Below are 15,797 nucleotides of genomic sequence, written 5' to 3'. Positions count from 1 at the left end.
TCATTTATAAGAGGTCCAAATATTGGCCAATAACTCAAACAAACTATACCGTAGAGCGAGCCCCAAGACTGGTGTTTCTTAGCCCCTCCAGCTCCTCATTCATCTTTGAGGCCAGAGCCTGGAGGTAACCTCGTGCATCTTTTTCATCACTCACCCTGCGGAACAAAAGACAAATTTTAATCAGCGATATCAGCGATTATGTAATGCTATAACACCCAATAAAGATTTTTCTTGTTCTAATAAGACACACACCACTGTATGATCTCTGTGATTTGGGCTTCCCAGTGGGCCACACTCTCTTTCTTATCAGCTAGCTCTCGCATTTCATCCTCCAGCTGCTTGTGACTGCTGTTCAACTTCTTATGTGAAATCATCAACTAGAAACACATGGAGTAATGGCGGAGATTACCATTACCATATAATTAAAAGCAATTTTTTATAACAGACATAATAATGGAGACATAAATACAGGACTTTTTAATATACAGTGAAACCTTGGATTGGAAAACAAACAAGTCTTGGTTTATGAGTACCGAGTATCATGTATCACGCATGCGCTTCATGTTTTGCAACGTTCCACTGTATAGGTATTTAAATGTACATTGTGTACAATTATCTACTATTATTTACAATAATTCCAAAGACTACAAAATGCGCAAAGATTAAGGTATTTGTGTCACTGTGTAATAGAAGAATTTTTTTAAAAAAGCATGAAAAAGCATACCTTTTCAGAGTAACAATTGTGAACATGCATACACAACTAGAGAGTATTTAACTACTGCCTGGTTTCTATTAAAGCTATTAAACAGCCTCATAAAACCCCATGTCAGCTCTTAGAACCCCATGTGGAGCAGTAGTGCTCACTTGGCAAATCCATGCTCTATCAGGCATGGTCTCAGCATACAGTAAACATTCCAGAAACACAACTTGTTCAGAGAACAACAAAACATTAGTATAAGCAGGGTCACAGAGGGTGTAAGGTGAGCATAGCCTGCCACTACCAGAAGAGGTTAACATATCAGTTTGCAGACAATTTAGAGGAATCTGCTTTTATTTCAAGGATAAATGAAGCATTCATCTACATTATGATAATTTATTGATTATAACAAACATTTCATGTTTTATGTGATTGGAACCCCTGCTGTGACAGCAAGTTGCTCTTGTTCCTTAAATTACATTTTTCATATTGTATTTATTTTTCATATAAATCCTAGATGCCATTGACAGACTTCCAAAGAACATTCTGAGAACTATCCATATTTAGTTCAACGCAGTGAAAGTCTTTAAAGACGGTTGCTATTCCTCCCTTATTCAAGCAAGAGCTTCACTAATGAGTTTTTTTAAAGCTTCACAAAACTTGGATGATTTACGTAGATTACAAGAAATATGTCAGTATTTTCGCAGAAACCTAATGCATTACAACTGCATTTTAACTTCCCTAATCTAAAAAAATTAAGACCCCAATCTTTAATTTTGGGTCTTCTGCTGTAGTGAGCCTAGAGTCTTACTTACTCAACTCAGTCCATAGGGAGCTCCACCCCAACCTTCGGAGAGGAGCAAAGGGAACTTGGAAATGTTGATTACACTGTGAAAAGTATTTTTCAAAAATGGAGAAAGTGGCAGGAATGCAGCATAGTAAACATCAACCGCCGGTAAACACCAAGAACACATCTTTAACAGCTTCTCAGCGTGTTTTAAACATAGTGCTGGGTAATGTGACACCATTTGTGGGAACTTATAAGGAAAGACATTCTGCTCCAGCTTTCTATCCTTTGGTCTTTTGTTGCTAAGTCAGCCAGGCTTCCTGACGCCAGAATGTCCTTTCGGAGTATACAGGCTGTCTAAAGGGTAGTGGATCACACACCTGCTCTGTCTAAAGCTTTCCGTGTTCTAGTAGCTGCTTTGCAAAACAATGCATGATTTTTACAACTTTTTTGATTAACTCTAGTCATGCTTCCCATAACAAAAAATTAACTTCTGAATTTAGAATTTTGTAATTTGAGCTTGATGTATGGAAAGCAAGATGAGATAGGTGCGAGTATGTGTCTGGGTATGTTTGTGGCACAATGCGGTAAACAGACACAAGCATAATGCTCACGTTATCCAGTTCACTGGAGAGCTTCTTGTTCTCTTCCATTAGCAGCACCCTTTCCCTCTCGTATTTCTGTTTGTAGTCCGTCTCAAACTCCTCTCGTTCTTTCTGACTGTGGGGAGTGACAATATTTATTAAATTTTTAAAAACACAGAAAATAGCAAATGGGCACATTTTAAGGATTTTTTTTTTTACACCAGTTCCTGTACCTTTCTCTACGCGTCTTCTCCAGCTTGTCTTTTATCATCATTATTTCTGTGTTTAAAGAGAGATGTTGTGCATCTGCATCACGGAGCTCCTTTTTCAGGCTTTTTAGCTCATTGGCATGCTGGACATCGCGGCGAGACAGCTCCTCCTCATAAAACATTGTCTTCTTTTCTTGATCAGCACGCAGCTTAGCGAGCTCCTGATGTTGCTCAGGAGTGCTGGCAGCCGGGGAACGACCAGCCTGCTTTTGCTATTCCAAAACAAAGCACAAATTAGACACCCATATTTTTTAATAAGGGAAGATAAAGAAAAGAAATTTTAAAATGTTAAGAATTCCTTTTCTGATTTAATTTTTTTCCCCTACATTTTAAAACAATACTTAAGGCTTCCAAAATATGCAGTAATCTCATCTGAACAGTTGAAATCGAGTAGTGTTAATTTTGTCAGTTATTTTCAGTTATTGTCATTTATTTTCATTTTAGCCTTAGTCTTAGACTTGGGACAAATGTCCCTGTCAGTTTTTTATCATATTTAGCCAATCTTATCCTATTTTTGTTTAGTTAAGTTTTAGTCAACTAAAAGTCTGGGCATTTTAGTCTAGTTTTAGTCAAAGGAACCTTTAGTTTGAAGGAACCTTTTTTCACAAGATAATTATCTTAACATTTAAAATGTATTATTTTATGTGATGTTTTCAGCTTCTTCTTCTTTGTCTTTCGACTGTTCTCTTTCAGAGGTTGCCACAGAGAATCATCTGCCTCCATCTAACCCTACGCTCTGCATCCTCTTCTCTCACACCAACTAAGTTCATGTCTTCTCTCACTGCATCCATAATTCTTTTTTTTAACTGATGTTTTCAGCTAATTATAGTTAGTTTTAAACCATCACAACAACTGCTGCATGTCCAATACTCTTTTTAAAACTACAAAACAGTAGGAGCAGTATGGACAATACAGTGTTTTCAAACTTTCAAACTGTTGGACTGTTGTAGAGATAACTTCTATGGGTCACAATAATTTGCTAACCTATTAGCTTAATGTGTTTGGCAACGGTTTAAATATAAAATAATATACATCACATACTGTATAACAAAACATAATTACCACAAAGAGGCTTTAAAACTGGGTCATTTAACCGCCTCCGAGTGGCGCAGTGGTAAAGCGCTCGCCCTATCATCCGGAGATCGCTGGTTCGAACCCCGGGTGATGCTGTTTTTCTCTCACAGCCGGAGGCACAGAGAGAGCTGATTGGCCGAGCTCTCTCAGGGGGGAGGGATGAGAGGTACTTGTGCTCCCACATTAGTCACGGCGCTACAGCCAATCAGGGGCATCTGTGAGCTCTGTGAGCTCGCGCACACGAAAGGAGTGGCTAGCGCTTTCCTCCGAGTTTGTTACTCTGCCCCTAACGGTGCGTGAGCAGTCCGAAAAGATGCGGTCGGCTTGCGTCACGTGGTTCGGAGGAAACACGGGATAGCTTTCATCCTCCCGACTGAGTGGTTGTAGTAGCCTTGATGTGTGTGGGAGCCTCCTAGTGACGGGGAGTAATTGGCCACGACTAGATTGGGGAGAAAATCGGGGAAAAAAGAATTGGACAGGACTAAATTTATAAAAAAAAAAAAAAAAACTGGGTCATTTTTACCAAGGCACGTATGCCTTGATGCGTCTCTTCAGGTTTTTGGTATTTTTTTCCAGTAATTGTGTGCCCACACTGTTTCCCCTCCGATATTACTACACATCTCCAGTTCAATATGAAAAAAATGGGCCAAACAGAAAATAGCACTTCTCTTTTGCCCTAGTAATACTGCTGTGATGACGAAGAGTTAAAGATGACTGAGCTTGAAACATCCAGTCAATGCGCACGCAAACTACTCCTGATACGCTGCGCGCCGTGACCCGGGAAATACTGCTGCTCGCGCCATAATGAATGAACACCGTATCACAACGAATTGTGACAAAAATTGAATGTTGACGAAAATAAAGACAGATGTTTTATTAGCTTAATTTTTTAAATCATATTTCAGTCTCTTCTTTTTTCGTCAATAATAGCGCATGCTGATTTCGCCACTGTCACTGTTCACTGATGAACGTGATGTCTCACTGGAAAAAAAATTATCAACGAATATTTTTCATCATTATTTTGCTTGACGAAATTAACACTAGGCACAACTCTAACAGCTCTTAATCTTGTTTTCCTGGGAAGGTCAATCAGCACTTGACAATACTGTTCTTGTAAGAACTGTTCCAGTACAGCTGACCTTCGTGACAACTGATTCTTGTTGTTACTTAATTACCTAATGCCATGTGTTATTTTATAGTTTTAAAATCTCGAGTATTGTTTTAGAATGTAGAAAAAGACTACACTCTTTGTGTGTATATGCTCAAACAAGTAAGTTTTATAAACCTTTACTGCCGTAAGTTCCTCCTCAAGTTGTCTGCTATACTGTTCACTGCGATCCCTCAGCTTCTTCTCTTTGGCGGCTTCTGAAGCACGTTCCTCTGCCTGGGCTTCCATCTAACACACACACAAATCCACAACATGCCTTATTGCATTTTGACAGATCTGATAAATACTGTGATGTGACAGTGTGAGTTCTGCACACCTCTTTTCTTGCCCTTTCGACTTTGCGCAAATCAAGCCTCAGGGCCTCCAGCTTCTGGTTAAGTGCATCCATCTCTTCCTCTTTGTCTCGTAGCTGTCGAGAAAGGCGTTGTTTTTGAGAGCGCAGCTCTGTCAATCGCTCACTCATCTCAGAAAACTCGTGCATAGCTAGCTTCCTCTGGCTGTCTGCCTCCTTTAGCTCCTTCCCCTGTGCCTTTAGCTTTTCTGTGGCCTCATTCAGCTCCTACACAAAACGGCAACTTGTTAGGTTGGACCTGCAGCTCTATCTAAATGTTGTCACACGATTAAAGACAGGCATAAGAAGGACCAACACTGGTTCTCAGCTTTTGAGAGCTGAAAGATGCTCACTGCAATTAAGTCTAGTCCACTTAGCAGAAGTAAAGAGCAGAGTTTTCATAAGAATGCACCTTTTGCATGTCCTCCCTCTCCTGCTTTATGATTTTCATCTGTTTCTCTAATGAGGAGATGTGCTTAGTAGAATCCTCCAGATCTTTGTGGGATGCACTGGCTTGTTCCGACTTCTGCTCCACCTGGCCAGAGTCTAAGAAGTGAGAAACCAGAAATAAGTGGCCAAAGACATTTAAAGACACATTAAAAACGTGTAAAAAAGCAGGTATGATAACATGAATATACTGTGTGGCATAAGTATCTAGTTACCTGCTATCTGTTTCTTTAGAGCCTCAATCTCCTCTTTCAGGCTTTTGATCTCAAACTCCCTATTCGCAGAAACGGGAGAATCTCCAGTGTACTGCAGAGCTTGCACAGTCTTTGTGGACTCTTTAAAAAGATATTTAAAAAAGGGCAAATATCATTTGTCCAGGGTAAGCATTACTAATTTAAACTTTACTGCAACTACGCCGTTTGTAAATACTATAATTATGACTCATTAAGTGAGTGGTTGGTGAAAGACTGACCCTGCAGTTTGCGGCTGAGCTCCAGTTTTTCCTGCTCAAGACGGCGGAGCCTCCTCTCATATGCCTCAGTAGCTAGGCTCTCCTCCAAGCTGCGCTGTACGCACATGTCCATCTGCACAGGTGCTGCAGTCTCACGCAGACAACCACGGTCAGATAGAGAGCTGAAGAAGAAGAGCATAAAACAGGGAATTACCCCAAACATGCAAATGATCTCCATTTTGGCTCAAGTCTTGTTGGTTTTAATTATTGACTAATTTTTACAGTTAAATAAGATCCCCTGAAAGGATGTTTGTACACAGACCAGGCATTTCGTATGTTATTTTATAAAGTATTTTGTAGTACAGTATCACTTCTCTTAGCCTCAGTGTTATAACAGAATACAATATTTAATATTTAAGTTTTGTCTGCATATTTTAAGTCCTACAATCAATGAAGAATCATCACTGCGAGCAACCAATTATTAGCTGCATAAAGCTTATCAAAATGGACGCAAAAAGTACTGAGCAATAGCAACAACAATGGCAGAATTTTATATCTTAATGACAGCTAACAACCTTAAACAGGTCCTACTAATTTAGAATCATGAGCAGAGTGTAGCTGGACTATTTATAAGGAAAAATAACAGGTCTTTGAGGGTCAGAAATCTGGCTGATAAGCAAGTAATCAAATACTTATTTGACACAGTAATTCACAAATAAATTGTTTAAAAAATCATACAATGTGATTTCTGGATTTTTCTTTTTAGATTCGGTCTCTTACAGTGGAAATGCACCTATGCTGAAAATTGTAGACCCCTCCATAATTTCTAACTAAGAGAACTTGCAAAATCACACACATATATATATATATACACAGTGGTGTGAAAAACTATTTGCCCCCTTCCTGATTTCTTATTCTTTTGCATGTTTGTCACACAAAATGTTTCTGATCATCAAACACATTTAACTATTAGTCAAAGATAACACAAGTAAACACAAAATGCAGTTTTTAAATGATTTTTTTTTATTTTTTTAATTATTTATGGAGAAAAAAAATCCAAACCTACTGTGGCCCTGTGTGAAAAAGTAATTGCCCCCTGAACCTAATAACTGGTTGGGCCACCCTTAGCAGCAATAACTGCAATCAAGCGTTTGCGATAACTTGCAACGAGTCTTTTACAGCGCTCTGGAGGAATTTTGGCCCACTCATCTTTGCAGAATTGTTGTAATTCAGCTTTATTTGAGGGTTTTCTAGCATGAACCGCCTTTTTAAGGTCATGCCACAACATCTCAATAGGATTCAGGTCAGGACTTTGACTAGGCCACTCCAAAGTCTTCATTTTGTTTTTCTTCAGCCATTCAGAAGTGGATTTGCTGGTGTGTTTTGGGTCATTGTGCTGCAGCAGCACCCAGGATCGCTTCAGCTTGAGTTGACGAACAGATGGCCGGACATTCTCCTTCAGGATTTTTTGGTAGACAGTAGAATTCATGGTTCCATCTATCACAGCAAGCCTTCCAGGTCCTGAAGCAGCAAAACAACCCCAGACCATCACACTACCACCACCATATTTTACTGTCGGTATGATGTTCTTTTTCTGAAATGCTGTGTTACTTTTACGCCAGATGTAACGGGACATGCACCTTCCAAAATGTTTAACTTTTGTCTCGTCGGTCCACAAGGTATTTTCCCAAAAGTCTTGGCAATCATTGAGATGTTTTTTAGCAAAATTGAGACGAGCCTTAATGTTCTTTTTGCTTAAAAGTGGTTTGTGCCTTGGAAATCTGCCATGCAGGCCGTTTTTACCCAGTCTCTTTCTTATGGTGGAGTCGTGAACCACTGATCTTAATTGAGGCAAGTGAGGCCTGCAGTTCTTTAGATGTTGTCCTGGGGTCTTTTGTGGCCTCTCGGATGAGTTTTGTCTGCCTCTTGGGGTAATTTTGGTCGGCCAGCCACTCCTGGGAAGGTTCACCACTGTTCCATGTTTTTGCAATTTGTGGATAATTACCAGACTGATAGATCTCAATTACTTTTGTTCTCATTTGTTCCTGAATTTCTTTGGATCTTGGCATGCTGTCTAGCTTTTGAGGTGCTTTTGGTCTACGTCTCTGTGTAAGGTAGCTCCTATTTAAGTGATTTCTTAATTGAAACAGGTGTGGCAGTAATCAGGCCTGGGGGTGACTACAGAAATTTAACTCAGGTGTGATAAACCACAGTTAAGTTATTTTTTAACAAGGGGGGCAATCACTTTTTCACACAGGGCCATGTAGATTTGGATTTTTTTTTTCCCTTAATAACGTAAACCTTAATTTAAAAACTGCATTTTGTGTTCAATTATGTTAACTTTGACTAATAGTTAACGGTTTTTGATGAACAGAAACATTAAAGTGTGACAAACATGCAAAAGAATAAGAAATCAGGAAGGGGGCAAATAGTTTTTCACACCACTGTATATATATATATATATATATATATATATTTTTTTTTTTTTTTCCATAGTGCTATTGTTAATATATATATATAAATATATGTGTGTGTGTGTTTGTGTGTGTGTGTGTGTGTGCGCGCGCGTGTGTTTTTGGCTCTCTAGGAAAGAGTAATGGTTTTAACGAATATATACGACGGAACAATACTCTGACTTGTTAAACAGAGACTACTTAGCCCACAGAACCACTTGGCCATTATTCCTCATTACATTTTATTACTCATTACTTCTTGTACAAAAGCGAATTTCTCTGAAAGAATGAGAATATAAATAATGGTAATTGTTGCTTACCATTGACTAGTGTACGTAAAGCCTACAAATGGGAGATGATGTCCAGAGAAAGCTGTTATAGAGGGAGGAGGCATCGTTTCCTGGTGAAAAATAAATAAATAAACACAGATTTAAAACTGTCTCGGTTTAATCACTAGCCTCATTACTCTAAAGAGACATAAACAAAACTGTAATGAAAAAGGTAACATTTCGCACTGTGTTTTTGAGGCAGTCGTCTTCCACATCAAAGTTGGAAGTGTCTGAAGGGCTGCTGACTTCAGGAATGTACGGAGCGTCACAATTTCGGATGTTGTCCCAGTCGATGCCAGAAAAGAAAGGATGCTGCTTGAAGTCCTGAATGCCGTTCTGACCTAGCCGGTGCTCCCTACTGCAGATGAGCCTGCGGATCAGGTCTTTGGCGTTCTCAGACACCTCTATAATGTTGGCAGGAAACTGGAACCGCTCCTGTTTAATATGGTGATTACTTATGGACCCACTCACAAAAGTGAGTACACCTTTCCAATTTTAGCAAACATTTTAGTACATCTTCTCAAAGGACAATACTATAAAATGAAACCTGGATATATTTTAAATGTGTTCTGCTATACACATATCTAATTTTTATTTCTATGTTATTGTCGCTTGAGAACATCTAATAAAGTGGTTCCTGAAATATGAGGGGTGTACCCACTGAGATACTGTAAATAGAGCATAAAGTAACTTATAGAACAAATGACATGATTACCCATCTATTGACTAAAAATTATTTTAAAGTGTGCAATACTGAATAATATGATGAACAATTTTCAAAGTTCATGAGGACCTCTTACTTTGTGGTTCATTATCTTGCCGTAAGTCTCCACCAGAGATTCAGCATAGAAGGGGGTTTCCCCATACAGCATTTCATACATACAGACACCCAGCGACCACCAGTCACACTCAGGGCCATATTTGCCCTTGCCATCCTCCATGGCCTGCAGGATCTCAGGAGAGATGTAATCTGGAGTGCCTACTGCAACCGAGGACTGGACCTGAAAGACAATGTGGGACACAATCAGCACCAAAATAGAATGGATCAGCTTTAGATGGAGGCAGAAAGACTGCTGAGCCCCAATGAAATAATTCTGCCACAGACGATACTGTAATGCATTTTTATAGACGGTGTAATCCAATCTCATAGGCTAAATCCCCCCCCCCCCCATCATCATTTTATAGCATTCTTTAATGGGGTAAAGGATAGGTCATTTATTGCAGGCATGAGTAATGCTGAGTGTTGTAGGACTTGGCAGTCTGTTGCCAGTCCTTCAACAAGACAATTGTTTTATCCTATACACAGACGACAACGCTTGCAAAACCATCAGAAGTGTGTTAATCAGCACCGTTTGAGCTTTGTCTAAGAAGCCTTGTGCTTAGAAATGCCTTTCCTTACACAGGAGTCCCAAAAACCGAAACAATGCCAAATGCTGATGCATGATGGTTAATGTTATCATTGGACACAACCACCTGAACCATGCCTGGCTTTAGGGAAAAACACTTCTCACAGCACTGTGTGTATATTTCAGGGGAAAAAATCTCTAAGAACAGCCAGACCTGTGCACTGATGGGTAGTTAAAGGAAGGGGAGAGAGAGAGAGAGAGAGAGAAAGAGAGAGAGAGAGAGAGAGAGGGGGAGAGAAGGAGAGAGTGAGAAGGAGAGCTAGAGGGAGAGAGAAAGAGAGAGAGAGCACCCTGGTTTGCAGCTCCCTGTCTGCTATCAGAACACAGACCAGGTGGGAGTGAAGCCTGTGGCAGAAGTGTGCAGCTGGAAGACTTTTGTGGAAGTGAAGATGTAAATTAGCCAATTCTTCTGAAATAATACACTGTGGTTTTACACAAATTAACACACACAAAACCACAAACGTGATCAGCTGTAAGCACGCATGTGTGAGCAAACTAAGACACACACTCACACTCGTCTTGTCGGAGAACAGGGGAAAATCCTGCTGAGCTGTCTGAGACATGCCACAAAACGAGAGCAAACCTTAGTCATAGGTCATAAAACAGCCATTGTTTCCTACATACTTTAGGACCTATTTACAGAGATACACAAATGATTTCTGACTTCATTTCTTTCTTTCTTTCTTTTTTTTTAAAAAAAGCCATGCTAATCACCTAAATTAAGGTTAAATTGTAAAGGTATGTTAGTGCTAGAATTATGAACAAAAGTAATTTGACTACCTGGTGATAGGCAAGAGCCAGCAACCAAATGGGGAGGAAAAATGTTTATATGACTTTAATGAAATATTGTCATCTGTATTTTCATATTTCAAAGTTGTTTATACTGGGCAAGCGTCATCCAAGATGTCTGCTTGCCTTTTAAGTATATTATTTTGCTCTGTTTTGACTAGAATGGTAAATACTATATTTGTCACAAAAACTTGGGCCATGTTCCAAACTTTACACTGAATGATGTCAAGGCTTTTTAGGCAAAATATTTTGTGTGTATTGTGTGGTTTGGGACATTGCCCTGAATTTTCTGAAAGTATGTGAGAGAATTCAAAAGGAACAAAAACAAAAACTTGCAGTTCAAATTCATATTACAAGATATTCTTCCATAAGTAGTTTGCAACAACGTTTCCAAATCTTCTGCAGTAATAACAATGGGACGATGTCCTTACCGTTCCATCATCCATAAGTTTAAGGCAAGAGCCAAAATCCGCCAGCCGAATGTGTCCATTCATGTCCAACAAAATGTTGTCTGGCTTGATGTCCCTAGAGAGAAAAGAACATTTATTACTCTGTATATTTACAATGACAGCAACATCCAAAAACAACTGGTGAAGAAGTGATGTACAGAGGAGAATATCTTACACTTCAGGCCTTCAAAAGATGTAGTGAGTTATCTGAGCAAAACCAGAGAATGTTAAACGATTGGTATTTCTTCTTCTACAAACTCACCTCGGGTTTTAGCTACAGTAAAACTTATGAAAACACCATACCTATCCTCACAGTCCCTTTAATGTCAACACACACTTGAATCCATTACACAACACAAAGAGACCATGGACACCAGTACAACAATGATAGAACGTTCTATTCCAGTTAATTCAGCAGATGAAGCAGACAGGTTTAAAGTTGAAATCAAGAGTTTCCAAAAGCCACACTAACACCAGTAGGACAGTTCTTAATACATGAGGACCTATACACTCAAGGCTTAAGCATAAACTGAAACATGGACTGTTAGACTGAATTGACTGGGAAAGGGGCTGTCTTTTCTGTTTTGTCCAAGTACCAAAACAGAAGTCCAAATACCTATAAGCTAACTATTACTCAGGATACATTAACCAAAGAAAAAGCAGAAGTAGTGTTTCTTAAACTGAATAAAACAGAAGAGAAGGCCATAAAGTTTTTGTGCCAAGTGATCCAAAAAAGAAAATGTCAGTAAACTGTATTAGATCTCAGTGAAATTCCTCAACACCACCCAATTTTTCTTTTTAAATAAATATTTTTTTTAAATTGGCAAGCACTAAAATCATCTACTGTAAATACACATCTCGAATGTAAAATATGTAAAAATATGCAATATAAATAAAGTATGCATTTAAAACTGCCCTATTCAAAAAAAAATATTGAGACTTTGGAGCGCATTTCACTTGTGGTTGACCGTGTTTGTCATTCCAGAGAAAGCGAGAGGTTGTGCAGTACTTTGGATTGCCTCCAATTTCCACCTTATTGTAGACTGTTTATTTGTTCCTGCTCCTCATTCTGCTTTCTTTGCATCAGTGTTTACAGAGGGTTAGAGTCACTGGAGAGTCCCCCTCCCAAAAGAACATTGATCAACGTTCACACACACTCCAGAGAAAGAAAGAGAGCACACAAGCTCTAGTTGTTGTCAGACTTCATCTGTCTACTAACATGTAAACAATTCACAAAGGAACCATCAATTGCCACCAGTTTATACTCACTTTTGCTTAATTAACACTTTAAATTCTGTAAGAATTATACATCCTTTAGTCAACAAATATTTATGTATAATATTTAATATCTATAGGCATGGCCAATGTAAAATCCTACTTTTTCACCATTGAGCAATAAAAACACACTTTAACTTATTACTCCAGCAGGTGGCAGCTCTTGACCAAACAGACAATTAAGCATAGCTATATCATGGGTGCTTTTTAAAAATCTCTCATTTTTGCAAATGCAACGCCCCTCATTTACAATTCCCCTGAGACCATGCTGATATGAGCTCAGATCCGAGTTTGGCTTTTCATCCAGGGCTGCAACCAAGATGAGTTACTGCAATGTGAACGATATGATGCACATTGCAATTGTGATAAGCCTTGTAATACAGTGAGAACACAATGGTAAATCTCACATGGTTTGAAACAGCAAACAATAAAAAAAAAATGTTAATGCATGTATGATTGGTGAAATTACTTACAGCACACTGATCTGTGATACAAGGTCTGCCAATTCTGACATCAATAATATAAATATAAATCAATCTTTTCCATAATTTAATCCTTTCCAGAATTAAAATTTGCTGGAAACAATTCCTGTCTATTCTAGACATTGAGTGGCCCTAAGAGAATCTCTATAATCGAAAAATCACAAATGGAGAATGACATTCAATATTAAATATAAATTCGCAAGTGCCCTATTCTGGGTAAACATTTTTAGTTAACTATACACTTCATAATTATCGAGATGTTTAAGCAATGACAATATTCCAATCTTCTACAATGTATAAAAAAATTCAAAGCTATATAAAAAAAGAGCTATTATTTTTAGCAACCTTATTATTCAGGATTGCCATAGGAACAACATACACAGGCAAAGAATTAGACGGTGGCATCTTTTACTCCTGTTGTTATTGACAATTTGGTTAACATATTATTTACTCAGAATAATACCTTGAAGGATGTGTTAATAGAGATATCATCTTGTAAAACTGAAAAATCACATATTGTTCATGCACTGACTGAAACAGTTGACATATGGTCACAGGAAGTGTGTGGACTGACCACCTTCCCCCACCCATGTCCTTACTGATGCTGTTTCTGCAAACAGCTATAACTGCTAATCATAGAAAGTTAAACGCTAGTTAACCTGTTGCCCTGAAAGCTGAACTTGGGATAGTAATACTAAACACAAGTATTGACTTAACATGAATAAATTATGAATTACCATGGTATACAACATCCGCCTCAAATTGCCTTCTGTATCCTAACATGACTAATTCAATTAGTTTATAAAAGTCATAAGAGAAAGATCCTAAATTATGCAGTAGAGGTAATGGAAGATGAATATGACAGATATGCTGAAATGAACACATCTGACTGATCTTTCACAACTGAGCCCATAATTAGTGATGTGAAAACCAGTGAATACAGGGCACGTCACAGGAGGAAACCAATGGTTGACTTGGTGGATGGATGTGCATGAGCGCATCTGTGTTAGCGAGATAAACACTGAGTGAAGCAGGTGGTAAAGAGCTGGCTAGGATCAGGTGTCACAGGTGAGCATGTGGCTAGACTCAGAGGAGATGTCTGTGTGTGTGTGTGTGTGTGTGTGTGTGTGTGTGTGTGGAGGGGGGTGCGTGGTTAAGAATTAGTGAACCAGAGAAAAACGCAGTAAGATTTTTCCTTCTTCTTATCCATACTGACCTGCCAAACTTCTGAGATACAAACTGGTGACCGTAGGAAGAAGCACTTCAAACAACGACAGATGTTTAGATACACTCGGTTTCACAGTACAACTTTTATACATTTACATTGTGAATTGCTTTGAATTAAATTAAAGAAAAAAAACCATGAACTCGGATCAACAATTGATGTAAAATTTGTCAATATGCTGAAATATGGTTTATGGCATTTGACTGTTATTTAATTAAGCAATATCTCACAAGTGGGTGTGCTGTTGTGCTGGTAATCATCACAGTTGTGATGCAGTCGTAGGCACGAGGGCGCAGCCCAAATACCGAAGGTATGTGTGAACTATCTGTACATATGTATGTGTGTAACTATCTAGGTAAACAGCAAAGTGGTTTTGGTCAAAGTGGAGTTGGATTAAGTTACAGCTACAAGATCCCTGCTTGTAGTTGCTTATAATATCTAGCACATGTATGCACATGGGAAAATAGCTGAACATTTTATGCAACACATCACTTGGTTCTGGACTGGGGGTGTGGCAGATACTATTTTGTCTGAAATGTCCCCACTTCATAATAGGAGGACAGAAAGAAATGATGAAGCTGTAACTGGCCTTGGCACAGCCAGCTACACACACACAGCACAGAGACAGGCATTCCCAAATTTGGCAGAATCTGCCAAGCCGAGGACTAGGACGAGCGTCACAGGCATGCTGGAGCGTGTAAACAAGGGCATAGTTGCAGAGGGAAGACACAGAACACAGTTTTATTGGAAGTGATTTCAGAGAGCAGAAGGACACACAAGAGAACTTGACACTTTATGATTCTCAAAAGAGAAAAATGATGAAGAAAAAACTTTAGTGGTCAGAATAGTAAAGGCAGAGTTAGTACTGTAACCACAAAGAGAAGTTGAGGAAAGGGAAAAAAAAGGAAAGAAGGAGGGGCAGCCAAAATGTGGACAAAAAAAGAGAGAAAGAGAGAAGAGATAGGGAGGGGAAAGAAAAGAGGGCAATTTTGAAGATTTCCAATTAAGGCGTGTGTGTGTGATTCGTGGATTGTGGCATGCTGGGAGGTGACTTAAATTCTTATCTGCTCTGAGGTAGTGTTTACAGTTGTTTACTGTACATGAGGACACAACGCTCACTTGATCTCTCACAAGACTTTAGAGAAGGAGACAAGAGGTTAACAGCCTATTTTACACATTACCAAGCCAGAGAGAATGAAAGTAATCCCAGAAAACATATTTATGGAGCTACTCTTTCTCTGAGAAGCAGGGTTAAGAGACTTTTTTTTTTCAATATTTATAACATTTCTTTAAACAAACAAGAGCTAAGGGCAGCCGCAGCTTTTTGGAAAGATTCAGCATTCCCCTTTATTGCCTTAATTTAGGTCTGGCACAGAACTGAAAAAAAAAATGAAGCTCCTCCCTTCAGTAATCTTGTTGTGATAATCAGTCATTTTTCCTCCTTGTCCCAAGGAATGTCAGTAACTAGTTCATAATGTTTGTGAGAACGTCTGCAGATAGAAATTTATTTTCCAGTCCTCAATTGGTGAAAGGTTCTTTTACTTTATATAATCCCGACTCATAAAGAAGTCACCACCATGA

The 15,797-nt window shown here is 38.8% G+C and overlaps 1 protein-coding gene across 4 annotated transcripts in view; it reads right to left on the bottom strand.

Moving 5' to 3' along the window:
* The window catches only part of cdc42bpaa (CDC42 binding protein kinase alpha (DMPK-like) a), a 57,771-nt gene that overhangs the window by 18,131 nt on the left and 23,843 nt on the right, over positions 1-15,797 (bottom strand). For 2 of the 4 annotated variants that reach the window (XM_053509277.1, XM_053509278.1), the window contains exons 6-19: positions 11,217-11,310; positions 10,509-10,550; positions 9,391-9,591; positions 8,777-9,025; positions 8,582-8,661; positions 5,830-5,990; positions 5,573-5,692; positions 5,323-5,456; positions 4,896-5,138; positions 4,697-4,807; positions 2,302-2,549; positions 2,099-2,204; positions 253-377; positions 50-155 (exon numbers count right to left, since the gene is read on the bottom strand). In XM_053509277.1, the coding sequence (XP_053365252.1) occupies positions 50-155; positions 253-377; positions 2,099-2,204; positions 2,302-2,549; positions 4,697-4,807; positions 4,896-5,138; positions 5,323-5,456; positions 5,573-5,692; positions 5,830-5,990; positions 8,582-8,661; positions 8,777-9,025; positions 9,391-9,591; positions 10,509-10,550; positions 11,217-11,310 (2,020 nt within the window). The remainder of the gene's footprint in view (positions 1-49; positions 156-252; positions 378-2,098; positions 2,205-2,301; positions 2,550-4,696; positions 4,808-4,895; positions 5,139-5,322; positions 5,457-5,572; positions 5,693-5,829; positions 5,991-8,581; positions 8,662-8,776; positions 9,026-9,390; positions 9,592-10,508; positions 10,551-11,216; positions 11,311-15,797) is intronic. The other 2 variants (XM_053509280.1, XM_053509279.1) reach the window with 1 other exon arrangement.

Source organism: Clarias gariepinus, chromosome 13, assembly GCF_024256425.1.
Source record: "Clarias gariepinus isolate MV-2021 ecotype Netherlands chromosome 13, CGAR_prim_01v2, whole genome shotgun sequence".
In the NCBI taxonomy this organism is placed as follows: Eukaryota; Metazoa; Chordata; class Actinopteri; order Siluriformes; family Clariidae; genus Clarias; species Clarias gariepinus.
This window is presented reverse-complemented; position numbering and strand designations above follow the sequence as displayed.